General features: G+C 40.0%; 1 protein-coding gene across 1 annotated transcript in view; it reads left to right on the forward strand.

Annotated features, from left to right (window-relative positions):
* PPP3CC (protein phosphatase 3 catalytic subunit gamma) overlaps positions 1–24257 on the forward strand; it is a 325311-nt gene that overhangs the window by 232639 nt on the left and 68415 nt on the right. Inside the window, exons 8-9 of the mRNA XM_053717968.1 lie at positions 838–932; positions 20173–20298. Coding sequence (XP_053573943.1) covers positions 838–932; positions 20173–20298 — 221 coding nt within the window. The remainder of the gene's footprint in view (positions 1–837; positions 933–20172; positions 20299–24257) is intronic.

The raw sequence follows: 24257 nt of genomic DNA on the forward strand, positions 1-24257 counted from the left end.
ATCACACATTGTAGCCTAATACAGCATATATATATATATATATATACACATACACACAAACACACACATACTGTATGTATTGTGCTGTTATGCCATGCCTCCTACAAACTACCCCTGCACTGGGAGTAAAAAAACAAGCAAAGTTTAAAAAATATGTCACACTGTTGTCAGTCTGCCGTGGCACACCTGAGGATCTCTCACGGCACACTAGTGTGCCACGGCACACTGGTTGAAAAACACTGGTTTAGGAAATTGTTCCTTTATGTTTTAATTTTATATATGAAATATCTGCTTTTGCTTTTTAAACCACAAGCTATTAAAATGAGCTGACCTTGTAAGGGGATCAGATATCTTTATATTATTTTACACACAGAAATGCTTCCTTCTCTTATATCTGTTTGTCTGTATACCAAGGCCCAACACTTAGAGAGATCAATTTAAAAATGAAACTTTTAGTACATTTATTTAGTCTGACTCCTCACTGAGAGTGTAATTTCTTCTGCTAGATCTTAACAAAGCTTTTCTATATTCAATACTTAAGTATTGAAATTTTCAGTATAGACAGCCGATTCAACAGGAAATACAGCTAAATAGTTGACAAAATAATGGTAAAGGAGCTATTTGTAAACAATTTAATACACTCCAGCAGGTAAAATAGATCATTATAAACACATTAAAGAGGAGCAAATTGTACAGTACAGTGTCCCTTTAATGCTTATTTGGAGAGGTGTAGATGTCTTAGTGTTTCGCTGAAGCAATGAATAATATTCTAAGGGAAAGTAGTGGACACTGTGCTAGTGATACTTACATACTTATCTTTCTCCCCTCACATTGTAGATATCGAATGTACCGCAAGAGTCAGACTACTGGTTTCCCCTCTCTCATCACCATCTTTTCGGCTCCCAACTACCTTGATGTGTACAACAACAAAGGTGAGTAGCGTAATTACTTGTTTGTAAGCGGCGATTGACACGACAGCTTCCTGATTAGTCATGAACAAAAGACTGACCATGCTACTGTCTATACTTGGTAAAATGAAGTTATAGACTACTCTCGCACAAAAATTCTAACATTCTGGTCCAGGGTGAATTTCTGGATCATCACATTTTTAACAAAAAAGATTTAACATTAAAAGTAATTTCTTTCTAATGACACGATGAGTCCACGGATCATCTAATTACTATTGGGAATATCACTCCTGCCCAGCAGGAGGCGGCAAAGAGCACCACAGCAAAGCTGTTAAATATCACCTATCTTCCCTCCAACCCCAGTCATTCTCTTTGCCTACGTTAGAGTAAGGAAGTGGTAAAGTTAGGTATCTGGAAAGATTCTTCAATCAAGATTTTATTATTTTATTTGCAGTACTAGTATGTGCTGTTTTCTTTCATGTAATTGGCAAGAGTCCATGAGCTAGTGACCTATGGGATATACAATCCTACATGGAGGGGCAATTTTTCCCAAACCTCAAAATGCCTATAAATACACCCCTCACCACACCCACAATTCAGTTTTACAAACTCTGCCTCCTATGGAGGTGGTGAAGTAAGTTTGTGCTAAGATTTCTACATTGATATGTGCTTCTCAGCATTTTTTGAAGCCTGTTTCCTCTCAGAGTACAGTGAATGTCAGAGGGATGTGAAGGGTGTATCACCTATTGAATGCAATGGTTTTCCTCACGGGGATCTATTTCATAGGTTTTCTGTTATCAGTCGTAGAGATTCATCTCCTACCTCCCTTTTCAGATCGACGATATACTCTCATATTCCATTACCTCTACTGATAACTGTTTCAGAACTGGTTTGGCTATCTGCTATATGTGGATGGGTGTCTTCAGGTAAGTATGTTTTCATTACTTAAAGGGCCATTATACACTCAAAAAAATATAGGCTATTTAAATTTAGCATGATAAGCATGGGGGCTGGCTGTAAAGGACACTAGATAGGGAGTGTAGAAAAAGCCTTGCTCTAAAGCTAAAGGAGATTACGTTCGTATTCTCATTCACTGAGAGGATTAAAAACTTTATAATCATTTTTAGGAGAGTTAGCAGCAAAATTGCTAATACTTGTCAATTACAAACTTTATCTTCTTATCGTGCTTAATTTAAATAGCCTATATTTTTTTGAGTGTATAATGGCCCTTTAAGACACTCTCAGCTATGGTTTGTCACTTTATGTATTTATATAAAGTTCTAAATATATGTTTTGTACTTATATTTGCCATCATTCAGGTTACATTTCCTTTTGCAGACTGTCAGTTTTATATCTGGGAAATGCATTTTTTAAAAATGTATTTCTTACCTGGGATGTGTGTAGTCTTTTTTCAATTGGCTGTCATTTTTCAGATTCACGGGCAGAATTAGGTTCGCGAAGGCGCAAAATGCTAAAGTTTATTGCGTCATTCTTGGCGCAAGATTTTTTTTGGCGCTGTTACGTTCGTTGACGCAAATTCGTCATTTCTGGCGTCTTAGTTGACACCGGGTCCTTTCACAATGTTGCGTCATCTATGACGCGAGTGTGTGTTTTCCAGACATTTTTGGCGCCATACTTGGGGCCAAATATTTTCATTATTTTAAACCCCATTCCGATTTGCCTCTTGCCTTTTTTCTATGTCAGAGGTCTATTCTGCTTGCATTTTTTCCCATTCCTGAAACTGCCATATAAGGAAATTGATCATTTTGCTTTATATGTTGTTTTTTTCTCTTACATTTGCAAGATGTCTCAATCTGATCCTGTCTCAGAATTCACTGTTGGATCCCTGCTGCCTGATAACAGTTCTACCAAAGCTAAGTACATTTGTTGTAAACTTGTGGTGATTATACCTCCAGCTGTGGTTTGTAATAGTTGTCATGTTAAACTTTTACATGCATCAAATATATCCATCAGTATTAGTTCATTACCTGTTGCTGTTCCCTCAACATCTAATGCACAAGATATACCTGTAAATTTAAAATAATTTATTTCTGATTCTATTCAGAAGGCTTTGTCTGCCATTCCGCCTTCTAATAAACGTAAACGGTCTTTTAAAACTTCTCATAAGGTTGATGAAATTTCAAATGACAAGCAACATACTGAATTATCCTTCTCTGATGAGGATCTATCTGATTCAGAAGATCCTGCCTCAGATATTGACACTGATAAATCCTCTTATTTATTTAAATTGGAGTATATTTGTTCTTTGTTAAAAGAAGTGTTGATTACATTGGATATGGAGGAAACTAGTCCTCTTGATATTAAAACTAGTAAACGTTTAAATTCTGTTTATAAACCTCCTGTGGTTATTCCAGAGGTTTTTCCAGTTCCTGATGCTATTTCTGATATGATTTCTAAGGAATGGAATAAGCCTGGTACTTCTTTTATTCCTTCTTCAAGGTTTAAAAAAATGGTATCCTTTGCCAGAAGTTAGATTGGAGTTTTGGGAAAAGATCCCCAAAGTTGATGGGGCTATCTCTACTCTTGCTAAACGTACTACTATTCCTACGGAAGATAGTACTTCTTTTAAAGATCCTTTAGATAGGAAACTTGAATCTTATCTTAGGAAAGCTTATTTATATTCAGGTCATCTTCTTAGGCCTGCAATTTCTTTGGCTGATGTTGCAGCTGCTTCAACTTTTTGGTTGGATACTTTAGCACAACAAGTATCAGATCATGATTTGTCTAGCATTGTTAAGTTGATTCAACATGCTAATAATTTCATTTGTGATGCCATTTTTGATCTTATCAAAATTGATGTTAAATATATGTCTTTAGCTATTTTAGCTAGAAGAGCTTTGTGGCTCAAATCTTGGAATGCTGATATGACCTCTGAGTCCAGATTGCTATCTCTTTCTTTCCAAGGTAATAAATTATTTGGTTCTCAGTTGGATTCAATAATTTCAACTGTTACTGGGGGGAAGGGAGTTTTTTTGCCTCAGGATAAAAAACCTAAGGGTAAATCTAAAGCTTTTAACCGTTTTCGTTCCTTTAGACAAAATAAGGAACAGAAACCTAATCCTTCCCCCAAGGAATCTGCTTCCAATTGGAAGCCTTCTTCAAATTGGAATAAATCCAAGCCTTTTAAGAGATCAAAACCAGCCCCCAAGTCCGCATGAAGGTGGGGCCCTCATTCCAGCTCAGCTGGTAGGGGGCAGATTAAAATGTTTCTAAGATGTTTGGATCAATGCGGTCCAAAATCATTGGATTCAGAGTATTGTCTCTCAGGGGTACAGAAAAGGATTCAGAGTATGACCGCCTGTGAGAAGATATTTTCTCTCACGCATTCCGGTAAACCCAGTAAAGGCTCAGGCTTTTCTGAAGTGTGTTTCAGACCTGGAATTGTCAGGGGTAATCATGCCAGTTCCGTTTCAGGAACAGGGTCTGGGGTTTTATTCAAATCTATTCATTGTCCCAAAGAAAGAAAATTCATTCAGACCAGTTTTGGATCTAAAGATTTTGAATCGATATGCAAGAGTACCAACTTTCAAAATGGTGACTATAAGGACTATTCTGCCTTTTGTTCAGCAAAGGCATTATATGTCCACAATAGACTTACAGGATGCATATCTTCATATTCCGATTCATCCAGATCACAATCAGTTCCTGAGATTCTCTTTTTTAGACAAGCATTACCAATTTGTTGCTCTTTCTTTTTGCCTAGCGACAGCTCCAAGAATCTTTTCAAAGGTTCTAGGTGCCCTTCTCTCTGTAATCAGAGAGCGGGGTATTGCAGTATTTCCTTATTTGGACGATATCTTGGTACTCGCTCAGTTTTTACGTTCTGCAGAATCTCACACAAATCAACTAGTGTTGTTTCTTCGAAGACATGGTTGGAGGATCAATTTACCAAAAAGTTCTTTGATTCCTCAGACAAGGGTAACCTTTTTAGGTTTCCAGATAGATTCAGTGTCCATGACTGTCTCTAACAGACAAGAGACATTTGAAATTGGTTGCAGCTTGTCGGAACCTTCAGTCTCAGTCATTCCTTTCAGTAGCTATGTGCATGGAAGTTTTAGGTCTCATGACTGCAGCATCTGACGCAATCTCCTTTGCTCGTTTTCATATGAGACCTCTCCAGCTTTGTATGCTGAACCAATGGTGCAGGGATTATACACGGATTTTACAATTAATATCCTTAAATCCCAATGTTCGACTTTCTCTGACTTGGTGGTTAGATCACCACCGTATAATTGTAGGGGCCTCTTTCGTTCGTCCAACCTGGACTGTGATCACAACAGATGCAAGTCTTTCAGGTTGGGGAGCTGTTTGGGGATCTCTGACAGCACGAGTATGGAAATCTCAAGAGGCGAGATTGCCAATCAATATTTTGGAACTCCGTGCGATTCTCAGGGCTCTTCAATTTTTGCCTCTGTTGAAGAGAGAACCATTCATTTGTTTTCAGACAGACAATATCACAACTGTGGCATATGTCAATCATCAGGGTGGGGCTCAGAGTCCTCAAGCTATGAAAGAAGTATCTCGGATACTTGTTTGGGCGTAATCCAGCTCCTGTCTAATTTCTGCGGTTCATATCCCAGGTATAGACAATTGGAAAGCGGATTACCTCAGTTGTCAGACTTTACATCCGGGAGAATGGTCTCTCCACCCAGATGTGTTTTCTCAAATTGTTCAGATGTGGGGACTTCCAGAAATAGATCTGATGGCGTCTCATCTAAACAAAAAAACTTCCCAGGTACCTGTCCAGGTCCAGGGATCCTTAGGCGGAAGCAGTGGATGCATTGACACTTCCTTGGTGTTATCAACTTGCTTACATTTTCCCGCCTCTAGTTCTTCTTCCAAGAGTGATCTCCAAGATCATCATGGAGCAATCGTTTGTGCTGCTGGTAGCTCCAGCATGGCCTCACAGGTTTTGGTATGCGGATCTTGTTCGGATGTCCAGTTGCCAACCTTGGCCACTTCCTTTAAGACCAGACCTTCTGTCTCAAGGTCCATTTTTCCATCAGGATCTCAAATCATTAAATTTGAAGGTATGAACATTGAACGCTTAGTGCTTTGTCATAGAGGTTTCTCTGACTCAGTGATTAATACTATGTTGAAGGCTAGTAAATCTATTTCTAGAAAGATTTATTATCGAGTTTGGAAGACTTACATTTCATGGTGTTCTTCTCATAAATTCTCTTGGCATTCTTAGAATTTTACAGTTTCTTCAGGATGGTTTGGATAAAGGTTTGTCTGCAAGTTCCTTGAAAGGAAAAATCTCTGCTCTTTCTGTTTTATTTCACAGAAAGATTGCTAAACATCCTGATATTCATTGTTTTGTGCAGGCTTTGGTCGTATCAAACCTGTCATTAAATCAATCTCTCCTCCTTGGAATCTTAATTTAGTTTTGAAGGCTTTACAGGCTCCTCTGTTTGAGCCTATGCATTCTTTGGACATTAAACTACTTTCTTGGAAAGTGTTGTTTCTTTTGGCCATCTCTTCTGCTAGAAGAGTTTCTGAATTATCCGCTCTCTGTTGTGAATCTCCTTTTCTGATTTTTCATCAGGATAAGGCGGTTTTGCGGACTTCATTTAAATTCTTACCTAAGGTTGTGAATTCTAACAACATTAATAGAGAAATTGTTGTTTCTTCCTTGTGTCCTAATCCCAAGAATTCTTTGGAGAGAGCCTTACATTCTTTGGATGTGGTAAGAGCTTTGAAATATTATGTTGAAGCTACGAAAGATTTTTTGGTCCTAGGAAAGGTCAGAAGGCTTCTGATGTTTCCTTGGCTTCGTGGTTAAAGTTTTTGATTCATCAAGCTTATTTGGAGTCGGGTCAAGCCCCGCCTCAAAGAATTACAGCTCATTCTACTAGATCAGTCTCTACTTTGTGGGCTTTTAAGAATAAAGCTTCAGTTGATCAGATTTGCAAAGCAGCAACTTGGTCTTCATACATTTACTAAATTCTAATGTTTTTATGTATTTGCTTCTTCGGAAGCAGTTTTTGGTAGAAAAGTTCTTCAGGCAGCTGTTTCAGTTTGATTCTTCTGCTTTTGATTTAATTTTTTTCCTTTCATTTATGTGATTAAATTTATATTTTGGGTTGTGGATTAATTTTTTCAGCGGAAAATGGCGGTTTTTATTTTTATCCCTCCTTCTCTAGTGACTCTTGCATGGAGTTCCACATCTTGGGTATTGCTATCCCATACGTCACTAGCTCATGGACTCTTGCCAATCACATGAAAGAAAACATAATTTATGTAAGAACTTACCTGATAAATTCATTTCTTTCATATTGGCAAGAGTCCATGAGGCCCACCCCTTTTTTATGATGGTTATGATTTTTTTTGTATAAAGCACAATTCTTTCCAAATTCCTTTGTTGATGCTTTATTACTCCTTTCTTTATCACCCCACTTCTTGGCTATTCGTTAAACTGAATTGTGGGTATGGTGAGGGGTGTATTTATAGGCATTTTGAGGTTTGGTAAACTTTGCCCCTCCTGGTAGGATTGTATATCCCATACATCACTAGCTCATGGACTCTTGCCAATATGAAAGAAATGAATGTATCAGGTAAGTTCTTACATAAATTATGTTTTTTCCTCCAGGGTGTAGCTGTAGTCCATTTCAGTCTCTTTAGTAGAGCATTGGTGGCTTTTAAGCAAAGGGAACTTGATGGAAATAATTCTCACTGCGCCTCCCTCAGTTTTAAATAAAAGTTGCTGCCCTTATTATTATTTTCCACAGGTCCATGTGAGGGAAAGGACCTTTAAAACCTAGTGAACTGCCTTGCTGCCAGGCAGATTTTATTGAGGGAAGTGCTAACTTTATTTTCTTAAGCAGCTTTAAGGAAAAAACATGGCACTTTACTATTTCCCTGACAGGGATACTTAATACATTACTCCTAGTGTTTTAAGGGGATTATGTATGGCAGTTTTGCAGGCACTGGGGACTTGAGGAAATTTTGCTCAGTTTTGGTGGTTTTATTAACGTTTTTTTTAATTAAAATGTTGACTGAGACGTTATATTTGACACGCCCACGATGGGCGGGGCTTGTGCGGCGGTAAAAATGAGCTGTTTTGCACTTCTTATTCTCTCACTTCCTGTATATGGAGGAGAGATATCTGCATCTTGCCGTTTTTTTTAGTTAAAACGGATATTTGTTAGTCTGACATTATTGAAGCAGCTCCAATCTGGATTCCGTTTTTTCTTTCACATATACTACGTTATACTGCATGGTAGGCACCTCAGCAGAGCTGTAGCTGAGGTGTAGAGGTTGTTTGAGGTGTTATTTAAGTCTTTTATATTTCATATGTATATCTTTGAAAAATAAAGCAGTAACGTTTTTTGAATTTATTGAAAAAATATAACGGTTTCATTTTTGCATTGCATTACAAATAAAGCAGTTTCGTTTTAAAATTTAAAGAAACAGTAACCGTTTTTTTCTTTATTAATATTGTTTATAATTTAATTATTTAATTTATTCTGTTAAGATGGACCTAGACTCTGTTATAGATTACAGATGTCCTTTATGTTTCAATGCTAATATTGAACCACCAATCCCTTTTTGTTCCTTATGTGTTGAGAGAACATTACATTTTAAAGATAGTCTTGAGCCTATATTGTCTAGGACAGATGCTGTCCAGGAGTCTTCTGACAATGTTTCTCCTCAGGTGTCCCACATTTTAGTACCCATTAATACAGTGCCCTGTGCTTCCTCTCAAGCTCCGTCTGGGGTCTCTTTGCAAGACATTGCTTCCCTCATGTCTTCTGCAGTTTGTCTGCCTTTCCCATGCTACAGGGATAGTGCAAGAGAAAGTCTAAAGAATCAGTGTATAAGGTGTCTGTCTCATTTGTGGCTGTTTAGAATATTCCCTCTCATAATAGATCTGTTGAGGAGGATTCTTCAGTGGCATCTGAGAGTGAGATCTCAGATTCTGACAGTGTAATTCCTTCTTCTGATGCTGAAGTTGTATCCTTCAGATTTAAGCTAGAGCACCTCCGTTTACTACTCAAGGAGATTTTGGCTACTCCGGACGACTCTGACACTACTGTCGTTGTCGACCCTAAAAAGTATGTTCACCAGGGTTTACAATAGTAACCTGTGGTGTGTATTGCTACCGTTTCTAGTGCGGCGGCATACTGGTTTGATGCGTTGTCTGATTCCATTCAAACAGACACTCCCCTTGAAGAGATCCAGGATAGGATCAAGGCTTTTAAATTGACCAATTCTTTTATTTCTGATGCTTCCCTTCAGGTTACCAAATTGGGAGTAAAGATTTCTAGCTTTCCCATTCTGGCTCGCAGAGCCTTATGGCTGAAATCTTGGTCTGCAGATGTGTTGTCTAATTCTAAACTTTTGGCTATTCCTTACAAGGGTAAGACCTTGTTTGTCCCAGCTTTGGCTGAGATTATTTCTGATATTACATGAGGGACATTTCCTCCCTCAGGAAAAGAGAAATAAGCAGAAGGGACTTCAGAGTAATTTTCGTTCTTTTCGAAACTTCAAGGGTAAACCTTCCTCTCCCTCTACAAGACAGGAACAGTCCAAGCCTTCCTGGAGACCCATCCATCTTGGAATGAGGCAAAGCAATCCAAGAAGCCAGCTAATGATCCAAAGTCAGCATGAAGGCTCTGCCCCCGGACCGGATCTTGTGGTGGGCAGACTTTTCTTTTTTCGCTCGGGTTTGGGTTCGGGATGTTCAGGATCCTTGGGCGATAGACATCGTGTCCCAGGGATACAAACTAGAATTCAAGACCTTTACCCCCAGATTTCTTCTCTCAAGGTTATCTGTCGACCAGATAAAAAGAGAGGCGTTCTTTCGTTGTGTTCGGAATCTATCCAAAATGGGGGTGATAGTTCCTGTTCCAGTTCAGGAGAAGGGTCTGGTATTTTACTCTAATCTGTTTGTGTTTCCTAAGAAAGAGGGAATATTCAGACCAATCTTGGATCTCAAGAGTCTAAACAAATTTCTCAGAGTACTGTCCTTCAAAATGGAAACTATTTGTTCCATTCTTCCTTTAATTCAAGAGGGTCATTTTATGACAACAGTAGATTTAAAGGATGCGTACCTTCATGTTCCCATCCACAGGGATCATCACAAATGTCTGAGTTTTGCTTTTATCCACCAACACTTCCAATTTATGTCTCTCCTTTCGGTCTTGCTACAGCTCCCAGAATTTTTTCAAAGGCTCTGGGATCTTCGTTGGCAGTGCTCTTGTTACAGGGTATCGCATTGGCACCTTATCTGGACGACATTCTGGTTCAGGTCTTTTCATCTAGCAAACACCCACATGGAGATGCTCTTATCCTTCCTGCGCTCTCATGGTTGGAAGGTGAATCAGGAAAAGAGTTCCTTAGTTCCATCTACAAGGGGAACCAGAATAGATTCCGTTTTGATTAAAAAAAAATCTGACAGAAGTCAGAAGATCCAAGATTTTCGATTCTTGTCTGTCTCTTCAATCCTCTCCTCAGTCATCAGTGGCTCAATGTATGGAGGTAATCGGTCTGATGGTAGCCACCATGGACACTATTCCTTTTGCTTGTTTCCATCTCAGACCTCTGCAGTTATGCATGCTCAGACAGTGGAACGGGGATTATGCAGATCTGTCTCCACAAATTCATCTGGATCAGATTACAAGAGATTCTCTTCCTTGTTGGTTGACTCAGGATCCTTTTTCACAGACCTACCTGGGTGATAGTGACAATGGACGCCAGCCTGATAGGTTGGGGAGCAGTCTAGGGCCTTCTAAGGGCTCAGGGGACATGGACTCGGGAAGAGTCTGTTCTCCCCATAAACATTCTAGAGCTAAGAGCAATCTTCAATGCCCTTCTGGCCTGGCCTCAGTTAGCTTCCACCCGTTTTTTCAGATTTTAGTCAGACAATATAACCTCAGTGGCTTACATCAATCATCAGAGTGGAACTCGGAGTTCTTTGGCCATGAAGGAGGTGTCAAAAACCCACAACTGTTGTCTATCTGCGATCCACATTCCAGGACTGGACAATTGAGAAGCAGATTTCTCCAACATAGGTGTGTCCGGTCCACGGCGTCATCCTTACTTGTGGGATATTCTCTTCCCCAACAGGAAATGGCAAAGAGCCCAGCAAAGCTGGTCACATGATCCCTCCTAGGCTCCGCCTACCCCAGTCATTCTCTTTGCCGTTGTACAGGCAACATCTCCACGGAGATGGCTTAGAGTTTTTTAGTGTTTAACTGTAGTTTTTATTATTCAATCAAGAGTTTGTTATTTTCAAATAGTGCTGGTATGTACTATTTACTCAGAAACAGAAAAGAGATGAAGATTTCTGTTTGTATGAGGAAAATGATTTTAGCAACCGTCACTAAAATCCATGGCTGTTCCACACAGGACTGTTGAGAGCAATTAACTTCAGTTGGGGGAACAGTGAGCAGTCTCTTGCTGCTTGAGGTATGACACATTCTAACAAGACGATGTAATGCTGGAAGCTGTCATTTTCCCTATGGGATCCGGTAAGCCATGTTTATTACGATCGTAAATAAGGGCTTCAAAAAGGGCTTATTAAGACTGTAGACTTTTTCTGGGCTAAATCGATTCATTATTAACACATATTTAGCCTTGAGGAATCATTTTATCTGGGTATTTTGATATAATAATATCGGCAGGCACTGTTTTAGACACCTTATTCTTTAGGGGCTTTCCCAAAGCATAGGCAGAGCCTCATTTTCGCGCCGGTGTTGCGCACTTGTTTTTGAGAGGCATGGCATGCAGTCGCATGTGAGAGGAGCTCTGATACTTAGAAAAGACTTTCTGAAGGCGACATTTGGTATCGTATTCCCCTTGGGGCTTGGTTGGGTCTCAGCAAAGCAGATACCAGGGACTGTAAGGGGTTAAAGTTCAAAACGGCTCCGGTTCCGTTATTTTAAGGGTTAAAGCTTCCAAATTTGGTGTGCAATACTTTTAAGGTTTTAAGACACTGTGGTGAAAATTTGGTGAATTTTGAACAATTCCTTCATGTTTTTTCGCAATTGCAGTAATAAAGTGTGTTCAGTTTAAAATTTAAAGTGACAGTAACGGTTTTATTTTAAAACGTTTTTTGTACTTTGTTATCAAGTTTATGCCTGTTTAACATGTCTGAACTACCAGATAGACTGTGTTCTGAATGTGGGGAAGCCAGAATTCCTATTCATTTAAATAAATGTGATTTATGTGACAATGACAATGATGCCCAAGATGATTCCTCAAGTGAGGGGAGTAAGCATGGTACTGCATCATTCCCTCCTTCGTCTACACGAGTCTTGCCCACTCAGGAGGCCCCTAGTACATCTAGCGCGCCAATACTCCTTACTATGCAACAATTAACGGCTGTAATGGATAATTCTGTCAAAAACATTTTAGCCAAAATGAACACTTATCAGCGTAAGCGCGACTGCTCTGTTTTAGATACTGAAGAGCATGACGACGCTGATAATAATATTTCTGAAGGGCCCCTAACCCAGTCTGATGGGGCCAGGGAGGTTTTGTCTGAGGGAGAAATTACTGATTCAGGGAACATTTCTCAACAAGCTGAACCTGATGTGATTGCATTTAAATTTAAGTTGGAACATCTCCGCATTCTGCTTAAGGAGGTATTATCCACTCTGGATGATTGTGACAAGTTGGTCATCCCAGAGAAACTATGTAAAATGGACAAGTTCCTAGAGGTGCCGGGGCTCCCAGAAGCTTTTCCTATACCCAAGCGGGTGGCGGACATTGTTAATAAAGAATGGGAAAGGCCCGGTATTCCTTTCGTCCCTCCCCCCATATTTAAAAAATTGTTTCCTATGGTCGACCCCAGAAAGGACTTATGGCAGACAGTCCCCAAGGTCGAGGGAGCGGTTTCCACTTTAAACAAACGCACCACTATACCCATAGAGGATAGTTGTGCTTTCAAAGATCCTATGGATAAAAAATTAGAAGGTTTGCTTAAAAAGATGTTTGTTCAGCAGGGTTACCTTCTACAACCAATTTCATGCATTGTCCCTGTCGCTACAGCCGCATGTTTCTGGTTCGATGAGCTGATAAAGGCGGTCGATAGTGATTCTCCTCCTTATGAGGAGATTATGGACAGAATCAATGCTCTCAAATTGGCTAATTCTTTCACCCTAGACGCCACTTTGCAATTGGCTAGGTTAGCGGCTAAGAATTCTGGGTTTGCTATTGTGGCGCGCAGAGCGCTTTGGTTGAAATCTTGGTCGGCTGATGCGTCTTCCAAGAACAAGCTACTTAACATTCCTTTCAAGGGGAAAACGCTGTTTGGCCCTGACTTGAAAGAGATTATCTCTGATATCACTGGGGGTAAGGGCCACGCCCTTCCTCAGGATCGGCCTTTCAAGGCAAAAAATAAACCTAATTTTCGTCCCTTTCGTAGAAACGGACCAGCCCAAAGTGCTACGTCCTCTAAGCAAGAGGGTAATACTTCTCAAGCCAAGCCAGCTTGGAGACCAATGCAAGGCTGGAACAAGGGAAAGCAGGCCAAGAAACCTGCCACTGCTACCAAGACAGCATGAAATGTTGGCCCCCGATCCGGGACCGGATCTGGTGGGGGGCAGACTCTCTCTCTTCGCTCAGGCTTGGGCAAGAGATGTTCTGGATCCTTGGGCGCTAGAAATAGTCTCCCAAGGTTATCTTCTGGAATTCAAGGGACTTCCCCCAAGGGGGAGGTTCCACAGGTCTCAGTTGTCTTCAGACCACATAAAAAGACAGGCATTCTTACATTGTGTAGAAGACTTGTTAAAAATGGGAGTGATTCATCCTGTTCCATTAAGAGAACAAGGGATGGGGTTCTACTCCAATCTGTTTATAGTTCCCAAAAAAGAGGGAACGTTCAGACCAATCTTAGATCTCAAGATCTTAAACAAGTTTCTCAAGGTTCCATCGTTCAAGATGGAAACCATTCGAACTATTCTTCCTTCCATCCAGGAAGGTCAATTCATGACCACGGTGGATTTAAAGGATGCGTATCTACATATTCCTATCCACAAGGAACATCATCGGTTCCTGAGGTTCGCATTCCTGGACAAACATTACCAGTTCGTGGCGCTTCCTTTCGGATTAGCCACTGCTCCAAGGATTTTCACAAAGGTACTAGGGTCCCTTCTAGCTGTGCTAAGACCAAGGGGCATTGCTGTAGTACCTTACTTGGACGACATTCTGATTCAAGCGTCGTCCCTTCCTCAAGCAAAGGCTCACACTGACATTGTCCTGGCCTTTCTCAGATCTCACGGATGGAAAGTGAACGTGGAAAAGAGTTCTCTATCTCCGTCAACAAGGGTTCCCTTCTTGGGAACAATAATAGACTCCTTAGAAATGAGGATTTTTCTGACAGAGGCCAGAAAAACAAAACTTCTAGACTCTTGTCGGATACTTCATTCCGTTCCTCTTCCTTCCATAGCTCAGTGCATGGAAGTGATCGGGTTGATGGTAGCGGCAATGGACATAGTTCCTTTTGCGCGCATTCATCTAAGACCATTACAACTGTGCATGCTCAGTCAGTGGAATGGGGACTATACAGACTTGTCTCCGAAGATACAAGTAAATCAGAGGACCAGAGACTCACTCCGTTGGTGGCTGTCCCTGGACAACCTGTCACGAGGGATGACATTCCGCAGACCAGAGTGGGTCATTGTCACGACCGACGCCAGTCTGATGGGCTGGGGCGCGGTCTGGGGATCCCTGAAAGCTCAGGGTCTTTGGTCTCGGGAAGAATCTCTTCTACCGATAAATATTCTGGAACTGAGAGCGATATTCAATGCTCTCAAGGCTTGGCCTCAGCTAGCGAGGGCCAAGTTCATACGGTTTCATTCAGACAACATGACAACTGTTGCGTACATCAACCATCAGGGGGGAACAAGGAGTTCCCTGGCGATGGAAGAAGTGACAAAAATCATTCTATGGGCGGAGTCTCACTCCTGCCACCTGTCTGCTATCCACATCCCAGGAGTGGAAAATTGGGAAGCGGATTTTCTGAGTCGTCAGACATTGCATCCGGGGGAGTGGGAACTCCATCCGGAAATCTTTGCCCAAGTCACTCAGCTGTGGGGCATTCCAGACATGGATCTGATGGCCCCTCGTCAGAACTTCAAAGTTCCTTGCTACGGGTCCAGATCCAGGGATCCCAAGGCGGCTCTAGTGGATGCACTAGTAGCACCTTGGACCTTCAAACTAGCTTATGTGTTCCCGCCGTTTCCTCTCATCCCCAGGCTGGTAGCCAGGATCAATCAGGAGAGGGCGTCGGTGATCTTGATAGCTCCTGCGTGGCCACGCAGGACTTGGTATGCAGATCTGGTGAATATGTCATCGGCTCCACCTTGGAAGCTACCTTTGAGACGAGACCTTCTTGTTCAGGGTCCGTTCGAACATCCGAATCTGGTTTCACTCCAGCTGACTGCTTGGAGATTGAACGCTTGATCTTATCAAAGCGAGGGTTCTCAGATTCTGTTATCGATACTCTTGTTCAGGCCAGAAAGCCTGTAACTAGAAAGATTTACCACAAAATTTGGAAAAAATATATCTGTTGGTGTGAATCTAAAGGATTCCCTTGGGACAAGGTTAAGATTCCTAGGATTCTATCCTTCCTTCAAGAAGGATTGGAAAAAGGATTATCTGCAAGTTCCCTGAAGGGACAGATTTCTGCCTTGTCTGTGTTACTTCACAAAAAGCTGGCCGCTGTGCCAGATGTTCAAGCCTTTGTTCAGGCTCTGGTTAGAATTAAGCCTGTTTACAAACCTTTGACTCCTCCTTGGAGTCTCAATTTAGTTCTTTCAGTTCTTCAGGGGGTTCCGTTTGAACCCTTGCATTCCGTTGATATTAAGTTATTATCTTGGAAAGTTTTGTTTTTAGTTGCAATTTCTTCTGCTAGAAGAGTTTCAGAATTATCTGCTCTGCAGTGTTCTCCTCCTTATCTGGTGTTCCATGCAGATAAGGTGGTTTTACGTACTAAACCTGGTTTTCTTCCAAAAGTTGTTTCTAACAAAAACATTAACCAGGAGATTATCGTACCTTCTCTGTGTCCGAAACCAGTTTCAAAGAAGGAACGTTTGTTGCACAATTTGGATGTTGTTCGCGCTCTAAAATTCTATTTAGATGCTACAAAGGATTTTAGACAAACATCTTCCTTGTTTGTTGTTTATTCCGGTAAAAGGAGAGGTCAAAAAGCAACTTCTACCTCTCTCTCTTTTTGGATTAAAAGCATCATCAGATTGGCTTACGAGACTGCCGGACGGCAGCCTCCCGAAAGAATCACAGCTCATTCCACTAGGGCTGTGGCTTCCACATGGGCCTTCAAGAACGAGGCTTCTGTTGATCAGATATGTAGGGCAGCGACTTGGTCTTCACTGCACACTTTTACCAAATTTTACAAGTTTGATACTTTTGCTTCTTCTGAGGCTATTTTTGGGAGAAAGGTTTTGCAAGCCGTGGTGCCTTCCATTTAGGTGACCTGATTTGCTCCCTCCCTTCATCCGTGTCCTAAAGCTTTGGTATTGGTTCCCACAAGTAAGGATGACGCCGTGGACCGGACACACCTATGTTGGAGAAAACAGAATTTATGTTTACCTGATAAATTACTTTCTCCAACGGTGTGTCCGGTCCACGGCCCGCCCTGGTTTTTTTAATCAGGTCTGATAATTTATTTTCTTTAACTACAGTCACCACGGTACCATATGGTTTCTCCTATGCAAATATTCCTCCTTAACGTCGGTCGAATGACTGGGGTAGGCGGAGCCTAGGAGGGATCATGTGACCAGCTTTGCTGGGCTCTTTGCCATTTCCTGTTGGGGAAGAGAATATCCCACAAGTAAGGATGACGCCGTGGACCGGACACACCGTTGGAGAAAGTAATTTATCAGGTAAACATAAATTCTGTTTTTTTGAACAGACAGACCTTTCACCCGGGGGAATGGGAACTACATCCAGATGTGTTCTCCAACTTGATTCTCAAATGGGGACAGCAGGATCTAGATCTCATGGCATCTCGTCAGAATGCCAATCTCCCGAGGTACTGGTTGAGGTCCAGGGATCCTCAAGCGGTTCTACTAGATGCTCTCGCAGTTCCTTGGAATTTCATTCTTACATACCTATTTCCCCCGTTCACTCTCCTTCCTCGAGTAATTGCTCGGATCAAGCAAGAAAGGGCGTCGGTGATTCTTATTGCTCCGGCGTAGCCTTGCAGAATTTGGTATCTAGACATAGTGGATATGTCATCTTCCCCCCCCCCCCCCCCTTGGAAGCTTCCTCTGAGAAAAGACCTTCTACTTCAAGGGTCCTACCTTCATTTAAATCTAGTTTAAAACTGACTGCTTGGAGATTGAACTTTTAATCTTATCTGAGCGGGGATTTTTTGAGTCGGTCATTGAGACCATGATTCAGGCTTGTAAGCCTGTTACCAATGAAGATTTACTACAAGATATGGCGTAAATATCTGTATTGGTGTGAATCCAGAGGCTACTCTTGAAGTACAGTTCGTATTCCTAGAATTCTGGCCTTTCTCCAAGAAGGTTTGGAGAAGGGTTTATCGGCCAGTTCCTTGAAAGTTCAAATATCAGCCTTGTCTTTTTTGTTACATAAACGTTGGCAGAAGTTCCAGACTTGCAAACGTTCTGTCAGGCCTTGGTCAGAATCAGGCCTGTGTCCAAACCTGTTACTCCTCCCTGGAGTCTTAACCTTGTTCTTAGAGTTATTCAGCAGGCTCCGTTTGAGCCTATGCATTCCTTAGATATTAAGATGTTATCTTGGAAGGTTTTGTTTCTTGTTGCTATTTCGTCTGCTCGTAGAGTCTCAGAGCTCTCGGCGTTGCAGTTTGAATCTCCTTACTTTATTTTTTCATTCGGATAAGGTAGTTTTTCATACTAAGTTAGGGTTTCTCCCTAAAGTGTTTTCGGATATGAACATTAATCAGGAGATTGTTGTTCCTTCTTTATGTCCTAACCCTTCTTCTCATAAAGAACGTCTGCTGCACAACCTAGACGTGGTGCGTGCGTTAAAATTCTATCTAAGGAATTTTGCCAGTCTTCTGCTCTGTTTGTGGCTTTCTCTGGAAAACGTAAGGGGCAGAAAGCTACGGCTACTTCTCTTTCTTTGTGGCTGAGGAGTATCATTCGCTTGGCCTATGAAACTGCTGGACGGCAGCCTCCTGAGAGAGACACGGCTCATTCTACAAAGGCTGTTTCCTCTAACTGGGCATTCAAAAATTATGCTTCTGTGGAACAGATTTGCAATACTGCAACTTGGTCCTCTCTTCACACTTTTTCTAAATTCTATAAATGTGATACTTTTGCTTCGGCTGAGGCCTCTTTTGGTAGAAAGGTTCTTCAAGCAGTGGTGCCTTCGGTATAGGTTCCCTGTCTTGTCCCTCCCGTATCATCTGTGTCCTCTAGCTTGGGTATTGATTGCCAATAGTAATTAGATGATCTGTGGACTCATCATGTCATTAGAAAGAAAACAAAATTTATGCTTACCTGATAAATTTCTTTCTTTCTTGACACGATGAGTCCACGGCCCGCCCTGTTTTTAAGACAGGTTTTGTCATACTATAAACCTCAGACACCTCTGCACCTTGTTGCTTCCTTTCTCTCCTTTTACTTCGGTCGAATGACTGGGGTTGGAGGGAAGGGAGGTAATATTTAACAGCTTTGCTGTGGTGCTTTTTGCCGCCTCCTGCTGGGCAGGAGTGATATTCCCAATAGTAATTAGATGATCCGTGGACTCATCGTGTCAAGAAAGAAAGAAATTTATCAGGTAAGCATAAATTTAATTTTTTTTTCTTATTGAATAAGCCCCCTTGAATCTGAACATTTGGATGTAATTAACATGGTAATATTGTTAGGCAGAAATTTAATATTAAGAACATGGAAATCTAAAATCTTTCCTAGTCTGGACGATATTGATCAAGGCGAACAAGGAGGCAATTGAGTATTAAACAATATGATTCTCTTATTCTTTCAGTAAGAAAGATCAAATCCAATTTGAAAAATGGTGTGAGATTATTAAAACCTTACCCCATGGGATTCTCAAATTTAAAATGATATCCCCTTTTTAGCATTCTCGCTTTCTGAATGATGCGATTCTGCAGGGGCAATATTCACTTAACTCACTGAGATCCGATCTTTCCTAATAGAAACAGACTGATTATATCCCTTTTTAAAAGGATATTATACACTAGATTTTTCTTTGCATAAATGTTTTGTAAATGATCCATTTATATAGCCCACCTGGGTTTTTATTTTTGTAAAAATGTATAGTTTTGCTTATTTTTAAAAAACATTGTGCTGATTTTCAGACTCCTAACCAAAACCCAAAGTTTTAGATGTATACTGATGTATCCAGACTTCAGACTGCTTCTGTTTGTATAATGAGTCTTTTCATATGCTGGGGAGGGGGGAGGTTCTGCTATCAGCCCCTTTCAGTGGGTGCCCCAGGCTTATCTCATTAACAGTGTTAAATTGTGAGCTTCTAAGTAAATTTTTAAAAGGTTTTACACTGGATTTTTATATCAGTATCTGTGCATAATATTCTTTATAGTAGTGTCTATTACATGCAGTTAAATCAAAATTGGTGTATACTGTCCCTTTAACCGAGGGATATAAAGTCACACTCGGTTCATTCACATGTAATTGTTAGCATTTTAGATACACTACACATTTTCTATGAGTTCTAGGAAAACTTTAAAAGAACACGCAGTATCAAATGTTTGGTTATGTGTAGTATAAAAACTTTGAAATATACTTGATTTATTTAGCCCCCTGAAAATTTGACGTGCACACAGCAGTCTTCACAATCTTGACCCTGCTACATAGCTGTCCCTGTTTAGCCTCAACAGAAGAGATATGATAAAGAGATACAAAACAATGAATGTTTTGGTAACAAAATGACAGTGGCTACTAGCCTTGTTTACCCCAGCAAGTCCATATTGTTTCCTTTAAATAAGGGCAGTGATTGTGTGGGGTGTGGTTATGTTCATTGAATAACACGTGCAGCAATGTATTAATGCATTCAGATAGTTTTCACAATTAACTGGTATATTATTTAAAATGACAACATTTTTATGTACATTTAATATGTTGTCCTGGGATCTCTGGTTACTAGGCCTAAATATTTGTGCGCATGAAATAAATGGACAATTACTACTTGTATTGGGCCTTGGTAGTATTTGTATTGTAGATGAGCCGTCATGGTTGTCATAATATGTCATGAAAAACAAGTAGCACTGCTGTTAGCATAGTGTTGTTTTCTTTTCCTGTAGCTGCAGTGTTAAAGTACGAAAACAACGTGATGAATATCCGTCAGTTTAACTGCTCTCCACACCCTTACTGGCTGCCAAACTTTATGGATGTCTTCACTTGGTCCTTGCCATTCGTAGGAGAGAAAGGTAACAATATTAAAGACAAATATGACCAAAACACTTTTGAGAAGTTGTCAAAACAATCTGCTGAAATGGAGAATACTATTAATTTTGAATTGTCTGATATCCCATGCATGCTAGTGTGTGTGTATGTATACAGTATGTGAATATACACTATACTATATGTATGAATAAATGAAGTTATATGCAGGAATTCAGGGTTCCTACTCTTTTGTGTGTATGGTTTGATTTAATTTATGCCCCTATATAAGGTTGTGCTGGATTGGTTCTACTACACGTTTTCTTATCTTATCATATATATTTTTATGTACAGTATATGTGTGTGTGTATATATATATATGTGTGTGTGTATGTATATATATATATATATATATATATATATAAAAATATCTCAACAAAGAAAGTAGAGTGCCCACTAACATGTGAGCAAGCCGTATACCTCTGCGCTTGTCAGATAACCTATGAAACTAATTTTATACTATATGGAATTCTATTGTGCTTAGAAGATAATACAGCTGCCATGTTTAAAGACTAATAAATCTCCCTTGGAGCTACCTAAGTAAATATGACAAGCAAGGAAAAATAACAGTGCTGTTTTCTCTAAAAGCAGTTAAAGGGGCAGTCTAATTTTTTATGGTTTCAAAAGATAGATAAACCCTTTGCACTTTTATATTTATACTTTTCACCTCTGTGATCTTCCTTGTATCTGTGCAGATCCAACTTTATTAGCAAGCATTTGAGAGTGCAACTCACTAATATCTGTGCAAATCCAGCTTTACTAGCATGCATGTGAGAGTGCAACTCACTAATATCTGTGAAAATCCAGCTTTACTAGCAAGCATGTGAGAATGCAACTCACTAATATCTGTGAAAATCCAGCTTTACTAGCATGCATGTGAGAGTGCAACTCACTAATATCTGTGCAAATCCAGCTTTACTAGTATGCATGTGAGAGTGCAACTCACTAATATATGTGCAAATCCAGCTTTACTAGCATGTGAGAGTGCAACTCACTAATATCTGTGCAAATCCAGCTTTACTAGCATGCATGTGAGAGTGCAACTCACTAATATCTGTGCAAATCCAGCTTTACTAGCATGCATGTGAGAGTGCAACTCACTAATATCTGTGCAAATCCAGCTTTACTAGCATGTGAGTGCAACTCACTAATATCTGTGCAAATCCAGCTTTACTAGCATGCATGTGAGAGTGCAACTCACTAATATCTGTGCAAATCCAGCTTTACTAGCATGTGAGAGTGCAACTCACTACTATCTGTGCAAATCCAGCTTTACTAGCATATGGGAGTGCAACTCACTAATATCTGTGCAAATCCAGCTTTACTAGCAAGCATGTGATTGTGCAACTCACTAATATCTGTGCAAATCCAGCTTTACTAGCATGTGAGAGTGCAACTCACTAATATCTGTGCAAATCCAGCTTTACTAACATGTGAAAGTGCAACTCACTAATATCTGTGCAAATCCAAATCTTAATGTGTTGACCTTTCACAAGAAGAAATCTGGGTCAGAAAAGAGCAGAATGTCGCGAGCAGGCGGCTTCTTTCGTATTCGGATCATTACGAATGATCCGAATGCACATCTCTAAAAACATCAATTTCAAATAACAAAATAAAGATAAAGGAGCTATATGAAACTATTAAATACACTCCAGCAGGTAAAATGGATGAATGAGAACACATTGAAGGACAGAAACAAACCACAGTACACTGTCCCTTTATGACAGTTTTAGTGCATTTATGCGTGGATGTATCAACCATGTATGAGACTCCTTCTTCAGATTTATTTCTTATTCAGTTGCTGTTGTTTTTTTTTTTTGTTTTTTTTTATTCTATACTATTTATGTCGTCTTATTTTCTTCTATTTTCTCTTTGTCTTCCTACGGTGAACCAACATTGCCATTTCTTAAACTATGTGTATTTTACAGTAAGCTTGCTTGTGAGGACAAAACATCTTAGTTATAAATGCATTGGTCACATCATATGTGTATAAAACACTATGTGAAGAGCCTATGAATGTTCTCTATCAAAAATTTGAAGTGAGATTACGATATTGAACATGCTGATTTTCATTCGGCTTTTGTCAGCTCATGATTTATTTCATATTTTAGGGAAACATTAGGAATTTAAAAATCAGTACTATTTCTGCTGATTGGTATGATAACAGACCATCTGTTCCCTCTGAGTTCTCTCCGTCCCGCAAGGCAGAACATGCTGTGATCTCATTGAAGAAAATGCAGCATGTCTGCAGAAAAAACGGGATACATGCAGGAACGGAACCATGTTCTTTTCAGCACTGCTCCACATCAGGCTGTTCTCTTCAAACAGTGCTGTGCTCTTACTGCACTGTTAGATCTGTAAGTTGGCCTAAGCGCCTGATGGGAACCTGTATGCCTGGGGGTGAGTAACTCCTAGCTGTTACCCGTGAGTTGATGTGTATAAATAAAAGTGAAAGACCCAGGCGCCTACCCTAAGGAGGCTAGGTATAAAGTGTGGGAAACCAAAGAGGTGACTAAAAAAGGTTTAATAAATTTGTAAAATCAACATATAATATAAAAACACAGTATTATACTTCATGGATCCATGAGCAGGTAAAAAAGTATTTGACAATGCTAATAAAAAGCTGACAATAGACCAAATAAAAAATAAACCTTGAGAAAGGCCTAGCACGGGCCGAAACGCGTAGACCAGCACTGGTAAGCCTTATTCCATTATTTGTCAATTATTTAGGACCATCTACACTATATTTTGTTTCTGCTTTTTTCCACAGGTGGACCGTTCTGTTCCCCAGTCTTTTTTCTTTATTTTCACTACAAGATCACCTTTTCAGTCATTGTTTGCACTTGTTTCAAGATTGAGGATGTTTTTCTTTTTTATTGCTATTTTTAAGTGCATCTTTTGAACACTTTACACTTTGTTATGTTCGCCACAAAATTTGTTCATTTTTGATCACCAATATTTTTCACGCTCTTGACATTTTTATTTTTGCTACTTTATTTTGCCACTGTATTTGGATTTGACTTTCATCACCCATAGGATTCCCCAATTATTGGATTTGCACATCTTTTCTTCAAAAAGGATTCGACACACCGGACCCCCCTTTGTATTTGTACTTTATTTGCAGACTTTACATACTTGGCTATTTCAGACCACTCAGACTATTGTTTTTATTCTACAGGATCGACTGATTTGTCATTCTTTTGGTTTACCATTGTTTTTAGTTTTTATTTGGTCTATTGTCAGCTTTTTATTAGCATTGTCAAATACTTTTTTACCTGCTCATGGATCCATGAAGTATAATACTGTGTTTTTATATTATATGTTGATTTTACAAATTTATTAAAACCTTTTTTATTCACCTCTTTGGTTTCCCACACTTTATACCTAGCCTCCTTAGGGTAGGCGCCTGGGTCTTTCACTTTTATTTATACTCTTACTGCACTGTGTAAGTTTTCTTTAACACTGTGCACCCAGAGCAAAGCACTATTTGAAGAGAACAGTCAAATCTGCAGCATTGATGCAAAGCGGCCCCTATAGCATTTCCCTGTCTGCAAAGCTGTTACTCCTAAATGTAAAATATTCTTGTGAGCAATGCACCTTTTTTTATTACAAGAGTTTTACTGAATAATTATGTGATGTTAGTCTAAGAGCAAAGGAAACAAATCTATTCAAGATACATTTTAAAAACCTAATAAAATATATTTTCTTTTACAAGATATGACGAGTCCACGAATTTCATCCTTACTTATGGGATTTCGCCTCCTGGTCAGCAGGAGGAGGCAAAGAGCACCACAGCAGAGCTGTATATATCGCTCCTCCCTTCCCTCCCACCCCAATCATTCTCTTTGCCTGTGTTAGTGATAGGAAGAGGTAAAGTGAGGTGTTATTTAGATTCTTCAAGAAAAGTTTATTATTTTTAAATGGTACCAGTGTGTACTATTTCTTC

Source organism: Bombina bombina, chromosome 6 (genome assembly GCF_027579735.1).
Source record: "Bombina bombina isolate aBomBom1 chromosome 6, aBomBom1.pri, whole genome shotgun sequence".
NCBI lineage: Eukaryota > Metazoa > Chordata > Amphibia > Anura > Bombinatoridae > Bombina > Bombina bombina.